At 41.9% G+C, this 24662-nt stretch overlaps 3 protein-coding genes across 13 annotated transcripts in view; 1 reads left to right on the top strand and 2 right to left on the bottom strand.

The window, feature by feature from the left end:
* LOC132991770 (histidine-rich glycoprotein-like) overlaps positions 1 to 24662 on the top strand; it is a 393411-nt gene that overhangs the window by 142533 nt on the left and 226216 nt on the right. The gene's annotated exons all lie outside the window — the stretch shown is intronic.
* On the bottom strand, positions 937 to 4157 carry rnf11a (ring finger protein 11a). The gene is made up of 3 exons (XM_061060343.1): positions 3879 to 4157; positions 2698 to 2870; positions 937 to 1730 (listed from the first exon to the last, which is right to left on the bottom strand). The coding sequence occupies exons 1-3, from the start codon at positions 3993 to 3995 to the stop codon at positions 1559 to 1561; spliced, it is 462 nt and encodes a 153-aa protein (XP_060916326.1). The 5' UTR covers positions 3996 to 4157; the 3' UTR covers positions 937 to 1558.
* Positions 8726 to 24662, bottom strand: part of nfixa (nuclear factor I/Xa) — a 107478-nt gene continuing 91541 nt past the window's right edge. For 7 of the 11 annotated variants that reach the window (XM_061060590.1, XM_061060592.1, XM_061060565.1 and 4 more), the window contains 5 exons: positions 24507 to 24635; positions 21170 to 21339; positions 19335 to 19482; positions 16944 to 17032; positions 8726 to 13615 (listed from right to left, as the gene is read on the bottom strand). In XM_061060590.1, coding sequence (XP_060916573.1) covers positions 13601 to 13615; positions 16944 to 17032; positions 19335 to 19482; positions 21170 to 21339; positions 24507 to 24635 — 551 coding nt within the window. In that variant the 3' untranslated portion in view covers positions 8726 to 13600. The remainder of the gene's footprint in view (positions 13616 to 16943; positions 17033 to 19334; positions 19483 to 21169; positions 21340 to 24506; positions 24636 to 24662) is intronic. The other 4 variants (XM_061060619.1, XM_061060602.1, XM_061060593.1 and 1 more) reach the window with 3 other exon arrangements.

Genomic DNA, 24662 nt, shown 5'->3' with positions numbered 1-24662 from the left:
TAAACCAGAAAAAAAACAGAGGAGAACTTGTGTAAATATTTGTTTCCACTTTTATTGTGGTTTCATGATGGAAACACATTTTTAATGAATGTGACTGTTAACAGCAGCCAGAGAGCCACATCTGGCCTCATCCTGATTGGCCTATTTTTTAATAGTGACACGTATCAGAACAGTGCTGGTATCCGTCTCCCTCTAGAGGACCACTGAAAGAAAAGCATCAGAAATGATTGTACTTCACAAGAATTGACTAACCCCTTCAAAAGGCACAGCAGCCTGAGTAATGTCTGATTCTACAAATGTTAGAAAAGCTGAAATAACGCTCTACATTCAGGATGCAAGCCTTTCTGCTGCTGAAGCTTCCTTTAGAATCAAACATCAATACACATCCAATAAACAGATAAAAGCGTTGTGTTTGACCAGATCCAGGAGCTCTGGAAATCGATCCAATCGCTGTAAGAAGTCATCAGCTTCAGACTGGAGCATGAGAGGTAACTTCAACATGGGTTACAGCTGACAGATTCATTCTCTCTGTTATCTCAACATGCCGTAATCCTCTACCATCTCCTCAAGAAGACCACCCCCACCCCCTCCCATCAAAAAGAAAAGAAAAAAAAAATCACACACACATACAAATATCATGAGTCACATTCATCTATAAAACCCTCGAGCTACAGAGTGCCAGAGGAGAGTTATCCCAAGGTGCTTTACGGAGGGATTGCACAGCATAATTTGTCTTTGAAAATGTCACTGACGGTAAACAGTAATAAAAGGACACACTGGTTTTAAAAACAGAGAGCGCAACCTCAAACAGAGGATTCATATTTTGTGGAAAGGCAAAAAAAATAAAATAAATAAACCTCAATAAAAGCAGCTTCAAAGGAACACACTTCATCACATTGATTGAACTTCAAATATCTCCATGAAATTAAAAAAACACCACTCTATGTCACGATGCTGTAGACAAATGATCATCATGGACTATTTGCTCAAAGAAACCGGGTTCATTAATATCACTTGTTGTATTTTCTGGGTTTTGTTAGGATTGCATATCAGTAAAGACACACTTGCTTTAGACAGTTAAGGCCATGTGTTCACGAGTTACCTTTTTTCATGATTTGACCAACTTTCTGACAATGTTGCCCGTGTGACCAAAACACGTTTCCTGCATTATCTCCATTGAATTAACATATTGCACATTACGTCTGAATTGGGAGAGTAAATTTCATTGATGACAAGCATCGGATTACCATTAAAAAAAAAACCTAAAAAAACAGACATTCTGTCATAGAAAAGTGATATTACTTTGCAGTAATATTTTTGCTACGTGTATAGCTTTCCATATCCTTCATGGATCTTGATTTGGCACGTTACCCTATCGTAAAAGGCTAAGAGTTTACAAAGCAGAAAGCGGTGCAAATCAGACCTAACCAACGCACCATAAAGGAAACTGATTTCAACATCTTACTGCCTCCTAGAGACCCTCCAAACATCGGCGTAACACCACACACTTTGGCTACCAGTTTGAACAGTGAGGGCAGTTTTACTTGTAGGCAGGAGGCTAGTTGGTTTCATACGAGGACAGCAGGGCAGCATCCACTGGCTCCATGCAGGAAGGGCAGGTGAAAGAGCGCATCAGCCAGGGATCGATGCAGTCCACGTGGTAAATGTGAAGGCAGGGCAAGAATCGAATGGGATCACTGTACTCAAAATCCATCATGCAGATCACACACCTTGAGCAGAGAGAAACACAAACCCATTAAAAAATTATCACTTACTGTTGTCCTTTTTCTTATTGGGAACACGGTTCATTTATTCCAAAATGCTTTATGTCTTAGGAACTGGAAAGTATGGATGTTCCCACTTGAAAAACTTCTTGAAACAGAAATTTAAACTCAGACTTACCGACTAGTCTGAATGTAAGAAAATACTCAGAAAAAAGGTCAAAATTGAGCACGCTTTAATTAAAATTAAGCCAGCAGATGAACCATGTCAAATTGGTTTGTATGGTTAACGTTTGTAGTGTCAGCACTGACAGCCTTCTGTCCTCCTTACAGGCTAATGTCCACATGCCTGTGCTAAATGTGGTTAACACTATACATGCCAGTTTAATCCGACACAGCCCACATGCAACTTTATCTCCCCTTTCTTTTAATCAGGATGCTGCAGCACAGCTCCTGCAGGGTGCTGTACTACCTTCACTGTGCTTGTTCACATTCTGGCAGCAGAGCCAGAGGAGAAGGCACATTAACTGGGCCTCCAGACAGTCTATGCCTACAGCCCCGACTAGTGGCAGGTTGCTGTGTCACAGTTTGGCATTGTGGGCCAGCATGAAAAACATGAATAATGTTTAACCAACAAGTACTTACGGTGACTGCTAGTGATAGTGACGTTGTTTAGCCGTATAGTCGGCTTGTCATGAACATCCCTCCTGGAAACTTATTTACTAAAAAGCCCTTGGTTGCAGTCAGATAAGGGCTGTGTATTTGTTTAGAGCGTTTTCTGATAACTTTTAGGTCAAATGAAACCTAAATTATTCTATTCATTGAGTACGTCATTAACTGAAAATGGCATGATCCACTGCTCCCTGTTAATCTGGATTCTAAGACTACAGCCTTGTCAGTCATCTAAACAACATGCGTATTCCCAACAAAGAGAACAAATGTGAAATAAAGAATACAAAAGTAAGTTTAGACTCACTCTTTCACTTTCTTGTTGGATGGGTCGGAGCCTGGGTTGAAGATGCCTCTGGGGAGGTGCTGGATAAGACCGATCCGCTGAGCAATACGAATCTGTTCCTCCTCTGTAAGCTGGCAAGCCAGACGACTCTCACCTGGGTTGGGATGGTACACGGGAGCTGACAGAGTGCGCTCCTGAAACAAGATGGAGGGAACGGGAGGCAGAGGATTAGGGGTGGCGATAGATATGTTTCAATTGCAGACTAACTAATACCTGATTTCCGAGGCTCACTTTGGTTTTGATTAGAACTTGTTTTGTTATGAAATAGGATAATGTCCGTAAAACAAGTAGTAATGGATGATATTACTGCAGTTTAGGTGGTAGTAATTGTGTTCTTTCTGCAGCGGATGGCTGTTTAACACGAGTCTGGTTCTGCTCAACGTTTCTGCCTGTTTATTTAGGAGGTTTATCCTTCCAGCTGGTATTTGCGAAATGTTGCTAAGAGCTTTGCTAATGGTGGATTAATGTTGGTTCTCTGTAAATCATATAACAAAGAGAACTGTGTAGACCTGCTCTTTTGTTATAGTGTTTAAAAATAAAGTTGTTGTTTTTTACGAATGGGATTCAAAGAAAATAAAGATTGATTGAGGATTATTATTTGAAGTCTGCAGGATAATAACAGTTCATTCCATGTTTCTGCACGTACACACACAAAGTGACTAACAAGTCTACCATAGCTCTTGTGCCAATGTTAGTTTTCCCACACAGTTGTAATACTGAATGTTGCAATTAAGAAAGATTCAATGTTTAAAAGGTAACAACACAATTGACGGAAATTACTCCAATCCTAAATAACATCACTTTTTTTTTTTTTTCATTTGGGTGCTTACAGGCAAAAATACTCACTGATTGAAGGACTCTGTGGTAAATTATTTTATTTGTTTTACTTTTATTTATTTGTTATTTGTCAATTTTATTTCATTCAAAGAAACAATACAGTTAAGAAAAAACAAACATAAAATCTAAAATTTTGAATGAAAAGGAGCAGAAAGAAGACTAATCTTATAATATATGCCCCTCTTTCACAAAACGTTAATTAAAACAAAACGTTAATTTAGTAAATAAATGCTTTTAAAAACAAAACAAAAGTGCAAAGCTCTTGAATCCCCGGGGTGCATTTTACCTGAGCCCCAGAAGCTCACCTGGTACGGGGGGGGAGGAGGAGGAGGGGGAGGGGGCTCTCCGGGTAGACTGCCCCCCTCAGACTCGTTCAGCAGCGACAGGTCATCCGCCCCTTGTGAAAACAGGCAGTTCCCCATCGATGAGAGAGGTTGACCGGACACTTTGTCAGCTGAAGTTAAGCTAACAAGCTAACAGGTGTGAACGAGGTCGCTCGACGTTAGCGGATAGTTTGAAGTCATGACGTCAAGAGTTTACAATATCTTTAAAAAAAAAAAAAAAAACACATTAAAAAAACGTATTTTTAAAGGAGCAGAGTCGTCTCTCGCTTGACGAATAAACGACCACTGCTGGGCTGCACGGCTGCAGGTCACAACCAGGTTGTTTGTGTCTGCTTGAACGTTGGCTTCTTCTGTTTACAAAAAATTTAAGCAGGAAATGCGTCATCAGGATGTTGTACCTCGCTCATTTATGACAGGCTCCTTCAAAATAAAGCGGTTTTTTTGGTTTTTTTTTTTTTAATAAAAAAAAATCTGAATTCTAAAATATCCATTAAAATGCCACAGTATTTTGTTTGTTGACATTTAATTGCATTATACTGCTTGTAAAAAAATAAATAATAAATTCTTACTGTTCCCCGTAATTAATCTTTTCAGACACGGCACCGGGGTTTTAATAAGCCCAGACTCTTTTTTTTTTTTTTATTCAAAGCTTTCCTTATCATTCATGAATAATTACACAGAAGAAGCACAAAGAATGAAACACCAACAAAATCAAACAGAACAACAAGAAAAAGGGTGTACACACACAAAAATCAGAGGTTTTTTAAGGCTTTGAGGATCATAGGTCCCTGTGTTTTTTTTTTCATTCTTAATTATTTAAAATACATTTAATTTAATTTAATGTTAAGCTCATAGACTGTATATAAGCCCCATCCTGCCTCAAATATAAACCAACATCATTGTCTTTCTCAACTGGGCTTTAGTTTTCAACAACATTTTTGTGGCAGATAGGCCTACTACATTTTAGAACAAGAAAATTAAATAAATGTCCCCTTGACATCATTTCGTGCTATTGTCTCATATCTTTAACTGTGCAAGTGAAACACATTTTCAACCCAACGTCATTTTTACGGTCTCTGGTTACCGGGTTAAAGGCCTGGGTCTTATCTTTGGACCTCACAGCTTCATAAGACGGTCTGTGGAGAAAGTCAGGATAGTAGGCTGTGTATGACTCATCAAAGCACGAATAATCTTTATCCAGCCTGATACTACGTTATTAAAAATACAATGATTTTCATATGATTAAAGAATAGTAGGCTACTTAATATGAGAGGGTTTTTTTTTTTTTTTTTTTACTTAAGAAGCTATACAGTGTTTTGTTAGGGAATGTAAAACGGTAGTCTCTATAGGCGAAACAACATATTTAATTATTGGTGCTGATTGCCTGATAGCAGTATTGTTGGCTCATTGTGTGGCGGTGGGGCCATATATACAACTGTGGCGTGATGCAGAGTCTTTGGAGTGGAGTCATTCATCCTCTACTGTTCCATCTCTGTCCTGCGCAGTTTTATTTTCATTTATTCAAATGTTTTTTTTAAGGATCGAGAAATGGAAAAAGGAAGAGGAAACGACAAGCATGCTACATTTCAGTCAGGATACAATTGTGTTTAAGTCTGTATGGTACCTGTACCTCTGTTATTTTCATGCAATTGTGTTCATGTGGTCATTGGTCATAGTTGTATCAGCCATATTTTCTGTCAAAAGGATCTGGTGCTACAATGAGGTTTTTAGCCTAAATGTTTAAAAAAAAAAGGCTGTATTTTACATCGAAAAGTGTATTGATACTTAGATGCAACACAGCAGTCCTGGTTGTGTTTATTATCTTAGCTCTGAAGTCTGAACATGTTACTAAAAATGATGTTGATAAAAAGCTAGAATTATCTTTGAAACCATTCAAGCTTCCTATACACCCACCAGACATGACATTATGACCCCCTGTGTTATCTAATGCAATCCAATCCAACAGCTCTACATTACATGCGTCTTTCTGCTCCCTTCATTTATACTGAAGAAGAGGGGAAACTATTCGGAACACCTTTCAGTGTAATCACCACCACCACCATCCCCTATGACTTTTCCAATATGGCCATTTAGAAAATGTCTGAGTAGTTGAACAAGGCATAATATCACTCTTTAAAAAAAGTGTCCACAGTACCGCCACCCCAAGTGCCCCAGAGCTCCCTCCACCTGGAGGAAAGCAGCCTTCTGGACCCGTACTGTGCCATACTGCTAAGCCATTCGATCCTGCTGTAAACCTTTCAGTCCAAGAGACAAATAATTCCTTAGAGGACCAAAATGAGGTGAGTGTCTCCTCCACAACCTAGAGTAATGTTGGTGTGCGAGTCCCCAAAGCATGTTACGGTGAAACCTCCAAACTCGCAGGGTACACCACCACCACCTTCCCCAAGTGGACCCCAGTCTACATCTTCACAGGGAGAAGAAGAAGACAATGAGTCTGATGGTGAAGAGAATAACAGTCCTGAGCAGGTAGACGATGCTTCCTTTCACTTTTTTCTTACTGCATGAATCCTGAGGCCCACAGTTAATGTTCTTTATTTCTTCAGACAACAGAGCCGGACGATGTAGCGGCCGTTCAGACGGACCAAGCTGGAGTGGATCCATCGCCCTAAAGCACTTAGCTCATTATGTAGCCATGTGAGCACATCAGAGTATATTCAGGTATCCTGCTTGTTTGCTGTTTTTTGATGATAAAGAGCCTTTTCAGCTTGAACTCTTCCTTTGAGACACTCTTAACCAAACACAGTTATTTTGGTGTCTAAGCCATAAAAACTACTTAAACATATAGACTAATAAATACCCTTGTTTAGATATCCCCTTGAATCTAAATAATTATAAATCATAAAGACTGTGTTAAAGCACTTTGAGTGTATTTTCTTGACAGAATTTACTACTTAAAAGATACATTTGATTGATGACACATAAGAGGTTAGATAATCTGTGTAAGATGAGATGTATTGAGATGAGATGGTATTTATTATTTGGTTTATGGCTGACTTCATTTATATTTTTTTACTTGCATACATATGCAAGAGTAACTGTTTGATATGGCCTGTTTAATATTTCATGTTGACTCAGCACTTTATTCTAATGGAAGCTGCTAAGATCCCCGTTGTTTATCGAATGCTGCTACGTTCAGTGCCTCCTACATTTTACCCTGTTGGCTTTTTAAATGTATTTTGTCTTTTTTTTCTGTCCAGTGATGCCTTGCTGCAAAATCAATCGCCCTTCAGGGACAAATAAAGTTGAAAGTTGAAGTTGTATGATTCACTTTGCCTTTAAGGTTGCCCATGGTTACGGTTGCTGTGAAGTGCTGTATCACTGCTATCGTTGTTCAGTCAGGGTATGATGTCATGCTATGCCAGGACACAGACATTAAAGTGTATGAGACTTTGTCCTCGTGCTCTTTTTTACTCACACCCAAAGGTTGACTTAATTCAGTCTTTTGAGTGAACTGCTAGACAATCGAGGGTTAAACTTATGATCAACATCACCCCAAGAAACGCTTTTATACTTGTGGAAACTGTGGTGGAATTTCTGTAGTTATTTAGATTATAATGTACAGATGTCATTATGTTTATTCACTGTTCTCTAATGTCAGTCAGACCTGACAGAGTTCAGCTCTTATTAGAACACCAAGGACAGCTTAGAGAGTGTCAACTGTTCTTCCTGATATCTGCAAGGATGTTTGGTAGACTTATTGTCTGCTCCAGTGTTATAGACGTCACAGATTAGTCTAGGTGGGTCAATGTGACCCTGATAATGATGATGTCTTTTGGGATATATGCGATGCCTTTCGAAGAGTTCGGCAGATGTGATTGAGCAAGACACGAGAACAGAAGTGTGATGTTGAATCATGTCTCCTCATGAGTATTCATCTGATGTATAAACTTTCATCAACGTAAGCCATCTGAGTCAACTGAGTCTTATTGTGTGGAGTCAAGTCTTAGTAATTTCTTCAACAGAAACACTAGTTTAATTCTAACTCTGGAGTACAGACGTCTTTAACAGACAGCATGTTACAAACTAGCAGGGATGTATTTAAAATACAAACACAGCAGGCAGAGGACATATTTTGGTTGAAATAACACAATTGAAAAATCATTTTCACTTCAGATTGCAATCTTTCTTATTTCAATTTGCCTTCAATTAAATGTAAAACGCATTGCTTGTTTTTTTTTTTACCCCGCTACTTTACAAATTATTCCACTAAATGAACACCAATCTGCTTGAAACTGTTGTGATTTTTCCCCTTTACGGCTTTATGAACTTTACAATACTTTGTGTTTTAGAATACCTTTTATGTAGCATGGAGGAAAGAGTCTGCAGAATGCTAGCAGACCTGTAGGACAAAACCGAGGCAGGCTAAAATATGCCTGATATAAAAATGATTTGATGCATGTGTAGGAAAGTTGCAAATGTTCATCTTGTACACAACCTTAGCTCAGCATGTTAGCATGCACATGTTTGTAAATGATCATGACGTAAAGTTGAGGATGCTAGGGATGTAATGTTAGTCGTAAAGATCAAGTGTTTTTGGTCATACGCTGAAGAATTGAGCAAATTTAGATGTACCTGATGATGGCACGAGAGTAAAAGTGAAGGGAACAAAAGCAACATCCTCCTCCAGCTACGGATTCAACTCAGGTTCATACTGAATCTATTGACATTTGCTGCTTTAAAAAAAAAAAATTAAAAAAAAACTTCTGCTACACTGTGATTCTTACAGGACTTGTTTTCTTCACATAGTCACCCGCTCATAAAAAGAAAGACAAGGCACAGCGAGATGGTACAGTCAAGAACATCCTTTTTATTCAATCAGGTGCTGCTCTTCTCAAACTGTGTTTTTCTTCTTATGGAAAAGAAACTGTAATTAACACATGCATTTCACCTAGAGCTCTGGGGGTGTTCTGACAAAGAAGTGGTGCTGCACTGAGGGCGTACAAGAGCTGGGAGTCAGGGGGCCTAGGGTGCTGCCTATTACATCGATAACCATACACGTTTAAGAAGATAAAGAACAAAATAAACAACAGAACAAGAACGCGGAGCGGTCCAGCATGAGGTGGCCAGAGGAGTAACATGGAGGGACTCTCCTGAATCCTCACGTGTGCGAGAGATCAGGTTCATGCTGGCTTTAATCTATCTGGTTGGTGTGTTGTAAATGGCTAATACTGCTGAGGGTTTTCACTGTGTGAAACCCACCATGAACAATAATACTTCACTTTAAAAGATTGTGGGATATGTCCTGGAAATGCAAAAAACCCCTCTTCCAGCCTCGTGCAGGACAAGTCCGGTTATAAGGTGCTTGAAGCTTTCATGTACAGTCTAAGGTGCCCTCAAAGAGCGACTCGACGACAGCTTACCCTGATAGCAAAAAGAAATCCTAATTAAAAAGAAACAAAAGGGGGGAATAAAACAAAGCCAAAAATAAATAGCTGAAACAAAAGAGCAAACTCTTATGCTAGTCAAAGCAGCACCTTTCCAACATCTCAAAGCAGTCCATCCAGCCCTCAGGACCCCGTTTAATCTTCTCAGTAAACCTCTTTCAAACCCCTGTCGTCCCTTCCAAACCCACCCAAAAGACACCCCCAAAAGCCCGTCAGCGTAATTTGTTCACTTACATTAGCTGTTGAATGGAAAAAGCTGAAGAAGATGGGTATGGTAATACAATGTGAAGCATACAGACAAGAATAACATGTGAGCTAACTGCATTCTGCTCAGACAAAAAGTTTTTTCGGCAATTTTTTTTATCGCCCTCCCAACAGCGGAGAGGGCAGGAGAGAGAGAGAGAGAGAGAGAGAGAGAGAGATAGACAGAGAGTGACGGACACACAGTTACAGACTACTCCAGTGTCTAAGAGAAAACTGACAGTGGAGACAGAGGGGAAGAAAAAAGCAAGAGCTGAACGAGAACAAGTTTTTTTGCCTTTTCAAAATGTTTTTTTTTTTCATCATCATTTATCGATAAAAAGTAAAGAACTAATTCACACCAGTTTCCTTTTGTACTATATATATATGTATGTATATATATATAGAGCTTTGAAAAGGAAGAGAGGATAAAGGGGAGGTACAATGGAAAGGTTTCATTTCGAAGGCAGAGGAAAAAAGAGTTGTCCCCCAGCGCTGAAGTGACGACTGCTTTTTTTTTTTTTTGTGTGCCTCCATGCGGCACTCGGGGACAACCTGCTGCCTCGAGCCGTTTCGGAAAAAAAGGGGGGGCGATCTGGTTTACAAAATGGAGTCTGTGAACAAAAGGCACTTTTAAGGGACAACCTTTAACTGCTGGGAAACTATACACTACAGCACAAGCACTATAAGAGTCATTTACAGAGGAGGGGGTGGAACAGGGGAGAGGCTCACCTTGCTGCCTGTTTCATATCTATGGTTCAGACTTCAGATTTCTGTTCAATTTTCTTTTTTTTTTTAGCAAATATTCCCCCTTTTTTCTGTTGTACGGGCAGGAGACACAAGGTGTAAACCTGATACTCTTTCCATTGCGTGTGGGTCTCAACACAACCGTCTGAATTCTGATTGGGAAACAAATCAGGGTGATGATGTGAAGAAAAGAGTTCTGCATGTGAAGCATCTCTTGCAGAACCGGGGGGGAACTTATGACACAAATGAGTTCAACTGGGAGGGTTTTCTGCTGGTGAGTTTCAGGCAGTGCATGGGTTAACTTATAGGTTTGTTCTTTTTTTTTTTTCTTTTTTTTCTTCTAAAGGTTGAACCGAAATGCCTTTTGTGTCACAACCTTAAGGATAAGAACCTCTCCCCCCACTCAATACAAATAGAAGAAGAATACAAATAGAGAGAGGAATAATGCTGTTTCCTTAATGGTCTGTTAATTTTGTTCATTACCATTCATTTACAATAGTATGAATGTACTTTAGAGTGTAAAAGCACCACTTTTCATCTGATGAGAAGAGAATCTTTTTTCCCTCAAGTTGTGTAGATTTTTTTTTTTATCCTTCAGCCCTCCCACATTTTTATAAACAACTGATTACACATAAAACATTAAAAAAGAGACAAAGGAAATAAAAACAAATACCCCCAACTTACAAAGACTAGGATTTTTCATGGCTCTCTGGTTTAGAGTCCTGGAGCTTACAGACTTGAAACAAATACATTTTTTTTCTCTTTTCTCGTAGCTTTCTTAAAAATCTCTAACAGACAAACACAATGATCTACCCAATGCATTGCACGTGGCTCAATCGACACATATTTTCAATAATAATACTTTCCATCAAAAAACAAACACTTTTTTCTTCAAACCTACTGTCGATTTTTTTGACATCATGTTTATCTAGGTATTTTAAATGCGGTGCTGCAGACGGCGATGGTGTGTGTCGTTTTTGATCCTCACTGGGAACAGTAAGGGGATGTTACTGAAACGGGTTGTGGAGGGGGTGAAAAGGGAGGTGAGAGTTCAGAAAATAACTAGACTGCCAACCAGCTCATGTAGTAAAAGTTAAAAAGGAGCATATATCATAAATATATATGTATAAGATCTCTCTCTCTCTGTCTTTACAAAAAAAAGGTTTGCAGTCCTCTATAAAGATCTGTCCTAGGCCAATGGTTTCCACATGCACCAACGCTACCATTTGCTGTAGCTTTAGCTTATATGTGGGAAGAGAACCTGAAGTCATTTATTACTAATTGCATGAAGGGAATACAGAGGCACTTTCATATATTGTTATAAACTTGATATATGGTTTTAGTACATAGAGCTAATGTTACTAGAGAGGCTGAGAACAGGGCCTCAGACCTGTTTACTATCCCTGCAAAACAGAACCAACAGCTAGGCAGTCCAGTTATTTTGTGAGGTCGGCTTTTGTTGGATTGTGTCATGATGAAAAGAAAAAAACAATCTCAATTTCAAATGTGAACATTTACATAGAAAAAAAAAATCTCAAATTAAAAAAAAAAAAAAAATCTTAAGTGAATGAAAAACCATTAACAAAGGCATTTTGGAGAACCAAATATAAAGGCTTCCCTTTATCATTGAATGTCAGGTGGTATAAGTGTGCATTTCTAATGTGCGTTTGTGCGCGTGTATGTGTGTGTTTGTCGTCCTCTGGGGTTTTCCTGTGATGGGACTAAGGGACACAAGGTAAAGCAATGCAAGGGTGGCATGTGATGAGCTGTTGTTACTGTGCTGTCCATAAGTGAGAGATTTGAGAAACTGCTGTTACTCTTTGGGTGAACTCTGTTTTAAGCCTGATACTTGACAGACAACTGAAAAAAAAACTGAAGCAAAAAGTGTTATGACATGCAAGAGAAGGTTAAAACAATCCAAGTGACACTAAACCAAAACCAAATCCAGCACAAAAAAAGAAGAAATGTCAAGAAAACACCTACAAACAAACTGAAAAGCTAATATTTGAAGCGGATGCTGCGTGTGCATTACTGTAAATTAAACCCCGCGTCTATTGTTAATAACAGGATGATATTATGTGCTGGTTGTATTACAGACTATTCTGAAAGATAAAGTCTGTATGTACAGGCTGCAAGCAAGCATGTGTGTCTGTGTGTGTGTGTGTGTGTGTGTGTGTGTGTGTGTGTGTGTGTGTGTGTGTGTGTGTGTGTGTGTGTGTGGGGTGTGTGTTTTAAGACCCAGACTCTACTGTTAGCACAGCCCCATCCCTGCAGTGGCAGCCAGCCTCCACTCACTTCTCTGATCGCTCATCTGACCATCGGTGTGCAACACTGTTCATCCCTTATTCAAAATTAATAGTGCATAGGTGAGGGGACGAAAGAGCACATGTGGAGTTAGTGTTATGACTGTCTGTCGTGTGTTCACTCGCTTACACTCGCCTCATGGCTATCACTTCTCCCACAGCAGGACGCCCTGATTCTTTGACAGGTAAACAAAGACCAGCCACTTAGTGCATATGGGTGACCACCATCTGATGGTGTCACCAGGATTGGCCAATCAGAAATGAAAAAGAAAAGAAAAAAAAAAAAAAGGCTCAGGGCTGAGTGAGTGAAGCGGCAGAGCGTGGCGACACACAGGTACGGGGCTGTGGTTACCGTCTGGACCGTGGTGTGGAGATGGGGTGGGGGATCAGGTGGGAATATGCACCAGGAGGAGAGGTGAGCGGATTAACACACAGATATGGAGGTGTGCTATTTGGGTGACTATATTTCAACTTGCACATCCGCCTTCACCGTCTTACCACTACTTTTTTTTTTTTTTTTTTGGATCTCTAAGCCAATGCATGGAGTTTCATTGTGGAGACAAAATGAAAAAAAATATATCATTAAAAAAAAGAACAAATGTGTAATTGGTCATTTGTCAGTTTTCCATATTGTGTTTCCATTCTGACATTTCGTGGTGTGTGAGACAGTTCCTCATCTTCCTCTTCCTCCTCCTTGCATTCTGAATCTGTCCACTCAGTCTCATTGAAGCCTCCTGCGTAAAGGGGGACCGACGTTCCTGTTAGAATCTTGTTGGATTGGGAGTCCTCTTGGGGTGGTTTGGGTTTCGTGGGGGGGGGGGGGGGGGGCAGGGGGGGGTTCTGTAGTACAACTTTGAATAGTGTTGGCGAGAGAGAAAGATCTTTTAGTGTCAGCAGTCTGTTCTTAATCAACGTTGGTGTGTTTGTTTTTTTTACATTTTCCAATTTCCATCACACATTTTTAAGCTCTTGATTCAGAGAGGCCTTGTCAGAGGAACCAGGACTGTGGAAAAAGAAGAAGAAAGTGTCGTTTTTTTAGAACAAAATCAGCAGATTTAAACAGAGTATTTGAAAGAAATCTTGATTCTCGTCAGTCTCAGGAGCACTTTGTAGTGAGTGCAAGAAATCTCAAACATTGGAGGAAAAACAAAATGAGCTACCAACAGGCACACAGGATTAGTATGAATACAGGGATGTAAAGACAGGGGGTACATAACAGAGAATAAAAAATATAAAGTATGAACACAGAACAGCATCTCACACAGTGGGTAAATCAGCAGTTCCCAACCTATAGGTCAGGACCCCCACAAAGGATCACAAGATATCTCTGAGCGGTCCCGTAGTTATTTATCAGACAACAAACAAAAACGTTACTGCTGCAAAAAATTGTTCCACAAATCCTTTTTCTGTTTTCTTGCAAATGACTGAATACTTTGTATATAGTGTATCTATAGACCAAAGGCCTAGTAATAAGGTTTTAAAAGTATCCGTCACTTTGTTTCCTGGGTGTTGGGAACCCCTTGTGAAGTTAATCCTTCATCCACTAGGTGGCCACCTCCTCCTTTTATCACTCACTCACAGCACTTGGTGAGCTTTGCTGTCCCGTGGAGTGTGAAAAAGTCACTACCTCAACTTCACTACTTGCTGTGTTTAAAAAGCGCTGACTCTGGTGTTTTTTAAGTCAGAACTACGGTGTAATTTTGGAGATGTAAACAGCATAAGAGCGGCGGTTTTTGTTCCAGCCTGAATAGCTTTCCAGAGAGCAAACACAAGAGCATAACCGCTCTGTCATGTGCTGCCAGTTTACAGGTAAAGCGATCCTCCTAATACGTCTCTGCTCTGTAGGCCCGAGTGGTCTCAGGCTACACTGTAAAGCTATTGAGGGCAGCTACTCCGGGGATCCAGTTTCTGGGTTTGATAAGAGGGCAGAGTGGAGGCTTTGGCACAGGCTCGGCTGTTCTGGCTGCCGCTGACATTCCTCAGGCCTTGGCCCGGAAGAACTGCGAATCACCCCACCTATAACAGCTAACTCTGTGTTGTTCCCCCATTCTAGCAAGCCAAGAGAGAGTTTTAACCCTCCTCAACCTCCATCTATCCTCAACAAACTCTGCCTCCCTCCTTCCTACCCATGATCCCTCGGCGTTTGTAGATAACTCCTCCTCCTGGCTTCTCTTCCTCCTCTCTCTCTCTCGCTCTGGTTCTCCCAGAGTAATCCTTGGCAGTGGAAAGTGACCCCCTCTCTCTAACCCCCCTTCAAGTCCAAGTTCAACTGCCTATGACATCATGTCTGGTTGCTGCGGGCAACCAGACAGCCGGGACGTGACTGTGGAGTGCAGTGAGCTTCGACTAACTCCCTCTCTCTCTTTTTTCCCTCCGTTTTCTCCCCGTCCCTCCTACTTTTCAGACTCGTCCCGCTATCTCCTTCTCTTTCTCTCTCTTTTCCTGCAAAGCTGCAGTATCACCACCAGAGAGCTCCTCAGACCAGCTTTTTTTTTTTCTCAGGCCCTGTCCTGAAAGCAGCGGGAAGACTCTCCTCTGTCTTGGCTAGTTGGCTAGCAGGCGGTGAGGCGGGCTGGCAAGGCCATCGTCTGAACCTCTCCATATGCCAGAGAACAGCAGGACAGGCAGAGACCTCGGTTACTCACTCTGGCTAGGGTTGTTACTGACCTACTAGGCTCAGCTAACTGGGAATGGTTGAAACCAGTGCCCAGGTTCTCGCTGTGTGTGTGCCGTAAACCCGGCAGAAAGTTCAAAGAGGACATTGTTTTAAAATGCCTCATAAGCAAAAGCAGTACAAAGGTTTTGTTTTTTTTAACTGTTGTAAAAACTCTTGTTTTATAGTAGAGAAAACTAGGGGCGAGAGTTTTGGCAGTTAAAGTGTATGTGCCTGCGTGTGCATATCCCTCAGTGCCAGGGCTACATCTGTGGAAGAGTGGTGCAGGTGGGGAGCTCGAAAATACTAGAGGGAGCAGGATGGGCAAGGGAGAGAGAAAGAGAGGGAGGGCGGGCTGCTGATGCATTAGGGGAGGGAAGGTTAGGGGGGGTGGGGGGGGGGGGGGGCAGAGCAGCCGAGCAGAGCAGTGCTGAGGAGGAATGCAAATTGTTTCCATGTGTGGGGAGGACAGGAGAGCAGAGTTGGCTGCAGGCAGGTGCGGTTAGCCCCTAATGAGAAAAGTTGTGTTGGTGATGGAGGAGGCCCAAGACACTGAAGCCCAGTGGCGGAGCGCAGCCAAAGCTGAAACCACAATGTAGTTCACTACTGGCCTCACACGCTGCACTAATGCACACTGTGGGTCTGAGCAGAGATAAATCAACACTGCTGGAGCTGAAACTAACTGGCACTGCTAACATTCACTGTGGGGAAACTTCTGCGGTACAGACACTGTAAACCAATACCGAAACACAAGGCCTTGATACACGGGCAACACTTTTTGTCAATGTAGGTGGGCAAGTTGCGAACAATTGATGTGTAATTTCTTGTCCGTATGACATATTTACTCCCTCTGGTCCTTTTATTATATTTCTTATAAAAGGATTTCAAAGACGGCCGTGTTAGAGGTGTGGAAAAGAACAATTTCAATTCACAAGAGCTCAACATTTTCACAAAGGATTTTCAGAATAAGACGCTTTGAAACTGGATTTAACTTGATTATCGATGTATTAGGGCTCAAAGTTTATACCCGAGCTATTAATCGTTTATCAAAACAATCCCAACACAAAGTCCACTGGCTGGGTTTTCCAACTTTTCCAGCGTTATTTAATCATGTCACACGGCGTCCTTTTAAGGATGGAGCTCAGTCGGTTTAAATGGACATGCACTTGTAACCGCCTTCTGTATATATTTGCTGCCAAGCCCGTGTGTTGACAGGTTCATCTCCATCAAATATAATTTAGATTCACTGATGAAGACTGTGCGATGCGTTTAAAAGCTCTTAACGAGCAAGTCCGGATTGTTTTGCCAAACGACTCGATTCATCAAAATTATACAGATAACTGTTATGAATGACTACAGATGTCACTTCAACCGTCAGAGCGTCCAAATATTCAAAGTGTGGATCAACACTGGAACCATGGGCTGAATCACGCAGTGCATTGAGAGCATTGTCTAAGTACTGCCTCTGTATCACGGCCTTCACTCTGAATGACATGCTCGTCCCTTTAAGCCTGAAGATGCCTGTTGTAACAGAGCTCTGTCATACTTACAGCGGGTTGATGGCGGGACAAGGAAGAAGATGACGTAAAAACAGAGGAGGGGGAGGAGGAGGAGGAGGGGGAGGAGGGAGAGGTGGATGGCTGGATGTTAAAGTAAATGAGGGAGGTTGGCGGGGTACCTGAGTCTGCTGGGGGATATTCAGAAAGTTGTCCCGTGTTCCGATGCCGACAAACCGGTTGGGAGCTGTGGAGCCTGGCGTGGAGTATGCTATAAACAGAGAGAGACAAGTGTGTACATGCTTTTACACACACACATACACACCCAGCTCATACGAGAGTTTAATGCTCTCATTAGCATTATCTCTATTGTTTAAAATACAACTAAGCTGATAAGGCTAAAACTACAAATCACTGTCGAATGGGTAACTGGTTAAAGAAAGTAAGGGTCAGGGATACTGATGCCCTATTAGCCACATTGATGATTTATTGTTTTTGTGGGCAGCTCATTGTTGTTTTCCTTCACATGACTCCTAAATCTGTGGTTAACAAGGGGATGTAGAGTCTTGTAAGGATAAGCGCTTACATCGAGAAGCCAATTCCCCCCGAAATATGGCTGCACTGTTAGTCACAGACTCTCCTCAGCAGCCCCTGGCATCAGTTTTAAGCCATCGTGATCATAGAAAACCACTGTGGATTCTCCGAGGACTTAATAATAGGGTGACCATTGAAGGAAGTCTTTAAATCCACAGTGGTAACAAATGCTCCATCTATGCTCAACAGGTTAAAAGGAGCATCTCTCAAACAATGTGACATCAGTCTGCAATGTCACAGGATCAAATTTAGGGCAGTTGTGCTCACTGGACTCCAACATGGCGGCTGAGGAATACTTTTTTTTTTTTTTTCTGTGCATGATTTGATTGAGGTTGGGAGGATCATGGGAATGTGTGGGGGTGAAAGTGACAGGGCTGGAAACTGATGCATGAGTGAGAGTGAGCGTGTACCATATGCATGTGTGTGTGTGTGTGTGTGTGTGTGTGTGTGTGTGTTTTTTTATGACTGTAATTAAGATATCTTAAAAATCAGAGACAAAATTAGAGGAGGTAAAAAAAAATAAAAAAAAAAATACAGTGATAACAGTCACTGAAATGAGAAAAGAGACGGAAAATAGTATAATTATTTATTTATATAGATGTTCATATAAATAAATAATAATAAAGTGACACGTTAATCTGAGAGAGTTGGAAGGGGGAAGGGGAGGAAGGGTTGAAAGGACAGGAAGAGGAGAAAAAGTCAAAACAAAAAGGAGGAGAAAGTGCCCCCGTTGCTCCGTCCGGTGCCCCCTCGCGTTGTGCCTCTCCCGTGGCCCGACTCTCACACTGCACCTGTCTGGGTTTGGACTAAGCCTCGCTCACGACACTCCTCTCTCCTGCTCCCCCAGTTACACACTAATTAGACATTTCTGATTTGATTTTTATCATTGATGTTTAGAGAGATTGGGTTGTTCCTGTTATACTGTGATTTTCATGTTTTTTGTTGTTCTCAATTTTTAATTGTTGTGAGATTTGTGTGAAAGTGACGAGGGGATTGGGTGGGTAAAGTGGGGCATGATGTTTTTTTTTTGGAGTCCACGCCAACTGCCCTAATTTTGTTCCCTTAAAAAGAAGAAAGAAGGAAATAAAGGAAAAAAAGAAACAAAGAAAAGGAGGATATGTGAATATATCAATAAAGAAAAGAATAAGGCAAAAAAAGAAATGAGAGAAGGGGGAGATTGTATTGCCGCCGTTGCAGACAGACATGCAAAGTCTGCGTTGATCAAAGGCTTGATTGCTACAGAGGCAACGTGCACAGGGCCCGGCTCTGCTCTGCTCCCCCCAAACTACCAAACACTTCAAAAAAGGGAGGGAGAGAGACTACACTGCCCCTTGTGGTGCTTGCAGGACACTGAACACCAGAGAGAAAGAAAAAGAGAGGAAAGAGAAAAAGGTGCAGTGAAGAGGCTGAGGAGGTTTGCAAAGACTTAAAGAGAGAAAAGAAGGTTGGAGTTCAGAGCAGGAGACGCAAGAGGAAGATGAAAGGAGATCTCTGGTTTGGCAAAGGCGTGGCTTATGCCTTGACAGAATTGGATCTTACTGGTAATGTACAGTACAGTACAGTACAGTCCATATGGTGATGAATAACATAGGGGTGAATCTCCTGGGGCTGCTGAGTGTAACTAAAGGTAGAAAATCTACTAACTAAGGAAAACAACAGCAGTAGTCATTGTAGAAGCCCCAGACCTGTGATTTCTTCTTGCGATGTAACAAGGTTACAAAAAACACCAAAGTGTGGGCGCACTGCACATAAAAAAGTGGGACTTCTATGATGGCTACTTCTCTTCTAGCTAACAAACCTGATTAGGAATTGCTTTGAACAGAAAACAGACTAGCTGCCATCTAAACGCTAACCAACCTATTGGAATTTAAGTTTGGTTCGGATTAGCCTCTGTTAAAAATCTGTTGGGCGACTGGGGCCGTGATTGGGATTTGTGGAGGGGAGTGGGAGTGGGGGGGGGGGGGGGGGGGGTGACTTACACGGAGATGCGGGTGAGCTGAGTCCGCCGTCAGTGGGCGTGCTGATGATTTTAGAGTCGGGCATGGGGAGGGGCACAGGGCGTGCCACTGGGGGTGGCGGGGGCAGCAGGAAGGAGCCCGGCATTTTGCTCTGGCCACCTCCATTAGGCTGCAGACGGACCATACAGACAGGGTGAGCAGGACACACCCCAAGAATATACAGTGCACAGGGTTTCTCACACACACACACACACACACACACACACACACACACACACACACACACACACACACACACACACACACACACACACACACTCACTCACACACTCACAGTTGCATGTAGGGGTAAGACACTTAAATATAGACAGATGCCAACAGTATCTAAACAAGAAGTCTGAAGTAAACTCAGACAAGCTCAGACACACGAGACCAAGAGAGATCAGCAAACACATAATAAAAAATAAAAGGAAAAAAATCAAGTCAAAGAAAACAATCTAAATAAAACGTTGAAAGTGATGAAAATTGACAACACACTAGGGAGGAAGACACATGGGGTTGTCCGTAAGAAATATTTTCAGTGTGATGAAATATTTTTAAAAAAAAGGAGGAAAACATCAGACATGAGAAAAGGGTGTCTGTGTGTGCCAGTGTATGTGCAAAGCGATTGAATATTTTCACAAATTAAACTGCCTTCTGTGTTAAGAAATGAGAAAAAAAAAAAAAAGGTTAAAAGGACATGAAAAGGGACTAAATAACGAGGGTTCAAAGGTGCTCACAAGGCCAAGTTTCCAGTAGAGGTTTACAGTGCTACCCACACCCTGCATCGCGGGGGATGTTTGTTAAAAATCATTCTGAAATATCCCTAAGTACACTGCATACTGCTTCATATTGTGCCCACACTTTAGTGTCGTAAGCTTTCAGGTAGAGCGAGTGCGGGACAGTTGTCGGGGTTATCGTGGGAGCAGCTCCCTTCACGGAAGTAAATGAGGCCCCACGATACCTCGGGGGGGGAAAACAAAAAGGTTGCCCCAGTAGACTTCTGCAGTTTCCTCCTCATCCTGTTAACTAGTGACAGCAGCTTCGTCTGAGACATGATGTGTTTTTTTATGTTACTATTCTTTGTGACCCGCTGAAATGTGTCATAGTGTTTTACTTTAAAGCCCCTGTGAGGAACTTTTTTGGGGTTGTGACGATTTTTGCCGCCCCCTGACAACAAAACAGAACGTCTTATTATCTGTTTACTGATCTCGTCCTTTACATGTAAAAGTAGCTCTGACAAAGATAAAGATGGTCCTGGACATATACGTCACTGTGAGTGTGTGCCGTGGACATCGGCTGGCAGTGTTTACAAGCATTTAAAAAAAACTAAGTTAGTGACGGTCTGGTTTGCGTCTGCAGGTTATACAGAAGCATCAGTATTCATTTCAGTGTTTTAAATTACCAGATAAAAAATCCTCACATGAGCTTCTCAGACTGCAATGGAAGACTAATGTGGCTTGGCTCATTCTTTCCTTATTGATCTCCTACTGTGTGTGTTTTTTTTAGCACATCTGGCTGCCTCCTCCTGTGAACACCATGTTCCTTTTTCCTGGGGAAATTGCTTCACATTATAAAACTGCTCTAGTCTAGTCTCTAGGCTTCTTTGCGTCTGTGTTTGAAACAAATAAGACGTGAAGTGATGGAGGAGTCATTCTGTAGGTGAAGGCAACCTTTTTTTTTTGCGTCGTCTTGCTTTCTTACATTGTGCACTTTCCACAAAAAACCGATTGACCTCTTCGGAACATCCTCTCTTATCTATTATGTCAATGTCGCACTTCAGGCCGTCCCACCCCGTCACCTTACGAAGCACTTACCTGCGCGCTGGGCTGTCCTGTGCCATCGGTGCACACAAACTGCACGAACTCCTTGAGCGGGTCCTGGTGGTGGTGGTAGCGTATGGTGGGGTGGGTGAAGTACGGGCTGGACTGTTGGATGATAGAGGAGGAAGGGAAGTGCAGGGCTGACGCTGAGGCACGGGGACTCCCTGAGGAGAAAAAAAACGGGAAAGAGGAGAAGATAGAAGAGAGAACGAAATAGGGGTAAAAACAAAAATGAGGCTCAGTTTCATAGATTTAAACATACATGACAAATTGAAAATAAACATGCACACCTATGACAGTGTACTGTGTAACACATGCAAATGATTAATCTAAACAATTGGCATCAGAGAGCAGGTTGCTGCTTCGGCCTGTTATTGTCCTAACACAGACAATAGCTGCAACATTTGCTTGTGGTTGACTGACTGAAGCTGTTTCTGCTTACAAATGACTTGCTATATCCCTAGCTATTGGGAAACATCTGGCACCATTCATTTTATAAACAGCCCGCTAGACTTCTCTGAACCTCTGGTAAGCCTGGCAGCACCACACATGCACAAACACACACACTTTTCACAGCTCCATACAGGCTAGCTAGAGTGTGTTACAGTACAGTATTTTTTTTTTTTCTCTCTCTAACACACACACACACACACACTCACAAACACAAACCACTGGGGTAAGACACAGCCACACACGCACACTGGGTCGTTCCACTTTTGTTTTATTGCTTGTCGGTGATGTGTCATCAATCAGCTGCATATCCTTGCTGTGTGGTTCTGCCCAGGAGTTTGAAGCTTGAGAGAGAATCTCCCCTCCGCTCCCACCCGACCGCAAAACGCCTCCCGGAGACATTAGTCAGCCAGCCAGCCAGCTAGCCAACCACACACACACACACACACACACACACACACGCACACACACACACACAGCTCCACTGTCTGTCTTATGCTGAGATTCTATGGCTTTGGCAATTTGGCACACCAAATAAAAGAGGCAAGCTGCTAGGTGAGGGGAGCCTGGCGAACAAGCATCTGTGATTATGTCTGTCACCTACTATCTCTTGTGTATGCTGTACCCACAAAGTGTCTAAGTGCCTATTGGCTAAAACTTTCTGTGTTTTGGTGTGTTAGTGTTATTTTACTGAATTCACACTGGTGTGCATTCGTCTCTAAATCATTTTTGAACGTTCTAACTTTTGCCAGTCCCTTTTCTGCTTCCCTGTAAAACACTTTGAGCTGCAATTGAACTGCTCTGAAAGGTTCTTTATCAAATACAGATCGACTGATTGGTTGATTGCCATTGTGTGTATTTGCATTTTGGTGTACATTTTATGCATATCTGTCTGTATCTTGGTTTGTATTTATTTTTATAGCCGGTCTTTATGAATGTGCTGCTATGTCTGTTGCAGCTTTCATGTGTCTTTGTATGTATGTGTGTATAATCACTGTTACAATGGCGGACTCTCCAGACTGGCATAATCAGACAACAGTCAATCTGGCAGCTCTCCACATCAGTCCGAGCCAAAAACAGGACATAAACCATGCAGTCCTTACCCCTGAACACCCACACTCACTAGACCTATACAACCAGAGCTAACAGCTCTAACCATGATTGCTAACTGCTTTTCCCCCTCTCTGTCTACCCCCATTTCTCTTTTTATCCCTCTCGCCTTCCCTCCCTCCCGTCATCCTCCGGTCTCTTTATAGAACCAAGGCCTCCGAGGGACATTCCATTTGGATGGCAGCCATTTTAGCACAGAGAGTCCTCCACAAGAGTGTAAATTTACACATGCGTGCATGTGTTTGTGAGTGTGTATATGTGCACAAATGCACCCGTACACAATCTCCAAACACTGTCTCATTACGGCCTCTCTGTTACATGTGAACGTCTTAGCCAAAAGTCCACACACAGTTGGAAAAGTGTGAGAAGTTAGACTGGGGGAACAAAGAAACCTGAGCCAGTCTCTCACACCTCTTCAACTCTCACACATAAAACTGAGGAGAAAATTTTGGAAATCAATTCAAATGCAAAATTCAATCTGGTGCTTTGGATTCTTTGGAGGGTATAGGACTGCTCTGTGCTGATAAACAACATGGCTTAATGGTGTGAGATCCGGCCTGAACTTCATCTTCTAAATATACTAGGGGGAGCTCCACGAGTTAAGTTCAATACATTTCAACATGGGGGCAATGAGTCCATATGACCTTTATGTGGTGGGTCTGCTCTGGCTGTGGGCCAAAGCGTCCCTTTGAGAGACAAACGGAATGAGAGGGAGAGATAGGGAGAGGAGGACATATCTACTCCTTTGAAAAGTGAGACAAGCCGACAGGGAGACGTTGGCAAACTTGAAATGCTGGAGACTCTGGGAATTTTCTGCCTTGAGAAGAAGAAACCATGACAGTTATCCTATACGACTAAACTGCTCTTCTGAGAACAACTTACCCTTAGTGCCTCTAATGAAATGGGACCTTGGAAACACTGGATGCTACTTTTGTTACTTTGAGAATTGTATACACTTCAGTCTACATCTGTGCAACTGCATGTATTTGAATGCACTGTATCAATTCCTGTTCCTTATTCCTGCTAGTTTTACAAACATTTTTTTTTTTGGTTCTCGCAATAAATTCTTAACAAGCTAAATGTTTTGATGAACAAAATGCTTCTGAAACAGATTGTTTTGAAGATGTTCACCTTGGTAAAGAGGTCGTCTTGGTAAACCAAGCAGTACTGTAGATATTTCCAGATGTTTTCTTTGCACTGTGCATAAAACTAATCGGTTTTTCAACTCTGACAGCATGAGTAAAACTTCAAATACTTAACACACCCTGTAAAGTCAGTTAAAATACCAGAGCTGACTTTTTTTTAAAACTATGCAACGGATGCTTGAATCAGTAAGTTATGAGGGAAATCAGTTACAAAGAAATTGATGCAGCAGTTGTACCATGCAATGACAATATTAAAACACAGGCACAAAGATGGTGGTAAAAATGGATGGATGGAGAGAGGCTGAAAGAGAGAGAGAGAAATTTATGCCAAGCCATGATGATAGCATTAAAACTGAACAGTGAAACTCTGCCGGCATATTGCTTCTCAGCTGGTGCAACTGCAGCTTTTTGACAGATTTATCTTGCTTTCTCTGCAGGTGTATTTGGGATTTTCATCATTTTTAAAGCACACGATTGTAGAATTTTACCTACTTTTGTTTCCAGAGCACTTCGGGGATGTATATATGGCAATCTAGGATCAAGTTTGACACTACCTTTCCTTCTCTCTCTGTTTCAGATTACAAAATGGGATCAGGGGGTTGTTGGGTTCATGGCAGGGCTCTCACCTGGTCTCACTCCTGCCAGCACAGGCAGCGGGTGGTGTGTGAACGCCATGCGGGGGGACCTCGTCTGGGAAGTCAGGGCGTTGAAATCAAACTTCCCCGGCTTCTTAAGTGAACCAGGCGAGGACAGTCCTGGCGAAAACAAAAAATGGGATCAAC

The sequence above is a fragment of the Labrus mixtus genome, chromosome 2 (assembly GCF_963584025.1).
Source record: "Labrus mixtus chromosome 2, fLabMix1.1, whole genome shotgun sequence".
Lineage (NCBI taxonomy): Eukaryota > Metazoa > Chordata > Actinopteri > Labriformes > Labridae > Labrus > Labrus mixtus.
Note: the sequence above shows the minus strand (reverse complement) of the source record. Positions and strands in the feature narration are given on the sequence as shown.